Below are 3,167 nucleotides of genomic sequence, written 5' to 3' on the forward strand. Positions count from 1 at the left end.
TGCCGCAGCCAGGGCAGTCAGCAGAGCTCTTTGCCACGCACACGATGTCTGACATCCTCTCTGCTCAGTTCACCATGCCTCAGATCCCTCCCTCCATATTTCAGAGCCCACCGCTGCCTCTCTCACAAACGCTCATCCACCCAGGCCCACTTCATATCACTCCTCCTTTAATGTCTCACCCTGCCGAGGTGTCGCTCAGGCAGCATCCATCATTCCTGCCGGTGCATTACCCTGTCTCTTCACCCATCCCTTCAGCCTTTTTTCTGCCTCTTCAGTCTCAGTTTGCTCTCCAGTTGCCAGGTGAAGCTGGTGGACATTTACCACCGATCAAAACCAGTTTATTCCCTCCAGCAGGAACCTCCAGTCTCTCCCTGTGCTCAGAATACGGCTCAGACAGTAGGTTGCATTCCCTGACCCGCACAACAAGCCCTTCAGTGTCTGTATCCGCACCTCAGCTTGTCATTCCTACGCGGTCAGACCCAATGGTGTCACTCGTTGTCCCCGTGCGCATACAGACCAACATGCCGTCCTATGGGAGTGCGATGTACACGACTCTCTCCCAGATCCTGGTCACCCAGTCCCAGTGCAGTTCCTCTTCTATTGTTCTCCCCAAATTTGATGATTGCCAGCCCAAGGGTACCCTGGTCTGTAGCACTGATGTTCATGGACTAGGTTTCGACCTGGCACAGGTGATCACAGAGGATCAAAGAAGCATTTTCCAGAGCCCCTATCTGAGAGTGCCCTTACCCTTACCAGAGCGAAAAGGCTACATGCCACTCACCTCCCCATCAGATAGCGTCCTTGGGCTGGAAGGAGGCCCATCAACAGTTGGTGGAAGCAAAAGGATGCTCTCTCCAGCTGGTAGTTTGGAGCTCACAATGGAAACACAACAGCAGAAGAGAGTGAAAGAGGAGGAAGTGTCTGAAACAGAAGAGAAGTTGGAAGTGGTGAAGCCGCCCAGTGCAATAGAGGAAGGGAAACAGCAGGATAAATCTCATTTTCTTGCAGAAAGCCAAGGCAGGGTTGAGGTTGAAACACCACCTAGTTTGTCCTTAGAGCAGTCAGAGCCAAAGGAAATCCCAAGTACTTTGCAGCAAGCTGAGTCTCATTCAGGTTCTCCAAGTATTGAGGCATTGGAGGAGTACAAGCAGCCAGCAGGCAAGCAGTTCCTCAGCAAGGCACCTTTGCAACCTGTGAAGAAAGAAGACTCCAAAGAACTGGTGGAGCAGTCTCCACCAAACCCTTCAAGCCCTGCACCTCTGTCTGAGGTCCCTCATAGTGCAATGAAGTCTCGAGAAGGTACAGATACGAAGAAGGTACTTCAGTTCCCCAGTCTCCACACAACCACTAATGTCAGTTGGTGCTATTTAAACTACATAAAGCCAAATCACATCCAGCAAGTTGATCGACGCTCGTCGGTGTACGCCAGCTGGTGCATCAGCTTGTATAATCCCAACCTTCCCGGTATATCTACTAAAGCAGCCCTGTCCCTCCTGAGGTCCAAGCAGAAGGTGAGCAAGGAAACCTACACCATGGCTACTGCTCCACGTCCAGAGGCAGGCAGGCTTGTCCCATCCAGCTCCAGGAAGCCAAAAATGACAGAGGTAATGCAATCCTATCTATTTCTCCTCATCCATTTGGATACGTGGGAACAGGGGGATGAGGGATGGGGAATTGCTATCCTTAGTTTGATAGGGGTTTATTCACCCCTCTTCTGGTTTGGTAAGCACTTGTTCGCGGTAAAACTTTTAGAATGAAGAAGGTAAAACTCAGTGTAATAAAAAGAAAGAAGGGCAATGTGCCATATTTCTGTTCTCCGGTTTCTCCTTGCCTTGTAATCAAAAAAGCATATAGGAATCACCACCGCCCCGAGAACTGCCACTGCTTGAGCACGAAGGATTAGACCTGATTTGCATTTGTCTCGCTATTGCAAATAGCTTTATAACTTTTTTATTTAGAGCTGCTGTTATAATTCCCTACATTTTGCGTGTTAGACATGAAAAGGGATTACCTCAGGGTGATGGGATTCTCTCTGGTTGTGCATCTACCAATCACACAGTAATGAACGTGGAGAGACCTGCTTAAAAGTACGTAAACAATATTAAAGGGAGATTTGCAAGTGGCTTTAGGCCCCCAAAGAAGCGTAAAGGCACGCAGTGACATTGATAAATCGTGGCAGTAGGTCAAACATGGAGCCATGTGACAACACCTGTGTCACTGGGTCCTTGAGTTCGTGTCCGTAGCTGTATCCTTGCTCGTCCGAGGATCTAAGGGTATCTCACAGCTACTCTTTAGGGTTAAGGGGAGCAAGGCAATCAGCTTCCCAGGGGCAGAGCTCACCAGAGGTGTTGGCCGTACGGGCACAGAGGTCTCTGACGCTCCTGGTAGCTGCCTGGTGTTACAGATCTCGTTTTGAGGCCGGACTTTCCCCTGCTTGGTTAGTGCTGAACTGTACAGATCCCTGTAATCCAGGTCATGTTCGTGTAGATTAGCAAACAGAATTACTCTAAAGATTTTGCAATTTGATATTCATCTCCAGTCAATTTATATTGATGGATAATTCATTTTATTTCTGTCTCATGAAATGAACTCTGCATATTAAATTTATCATAATTGCTGCTGCAGCTGCTGCTTATAAATATGTCTTAAAATACACAGTAGAGTCACTTTGATTCAATAACTCTTTTCTATTCAGCATTTCCATCATTCTTCTGCACAAATGCAGAAGGCAGAATTTTTAGGGCTGGAGGGGCCGATCATGACCTGTGCAGTGCAGTAACTGCACTAAGGCTTCATGTTTATGCACCTTTTTCAAAGGATTTGATCTGAACAGTGTCTTACCCTTGATTCCACTCTCTGATAGAAGTGCCTGGGATCCTCCGAGCTTTGCTCTTTGAGCTGGTGCTAAACCACACACCGTGCGTGTGCTTCCGAAACACAAGACCCTCGTACCCTGGAGATAAAGGTTGAGCTCTAAAGAGGGGAGGTTCAGCCCATTGCATTCCAAACACTCAGCTCACTGCACACTCGTGCTCAGTAGACTCCAAACCCTTGGAGACCAAACCCTCTGAGCTGTCTGGTGGTGGAAATTACCATCTTCAGGGTACAGTTTGTCCTGCCAAATTCACCTGGAAGATGATGTTGCCTGAATCTAAGAGAAATTCCTG

General features: G+C 48.2%; 1 protein-coding gene across 1 annotated transcript in view; it reads left to right on the plus strand.

The window, feature by feature from the left end:
• HIVEP3 (human immunodeficiency virus type I enhancer binding protein 3) overlaps positions 1 to 3,167 on the plus strand; it is a 9,542-nt gene that overhangs the window by 3,630 nt on the left and 2,745 nt on the right. Inside the window, exon 2 of the mRNA XM_010141024.1 lies at positions 9 to 1,604. Coding sequence (XP_010139326.1) covers positions 9 to 1,604 — 1,596 coding nt within the window. The remainder of the gene's footprint in view (positions 1 to 8; positions 1,605 to 3,167) is intronic.

This window comes from Buceros rhinoceros, unplaced genomic scaffold, assembly GCF_000710305.1.
Source record: "Buceros rhinoceros silvestris isolate BGI_N320 unplaced genomic scaffold, ASM71030v1 scaffold10658, whole genome shotgun sequence".
Classification (NCBI taxonomy): Eukaryota; Metazoa; Chordata; class Aves; order Bucerotiformes; family Bucerotidae; genus Buceros; species Buceros rhinoceros.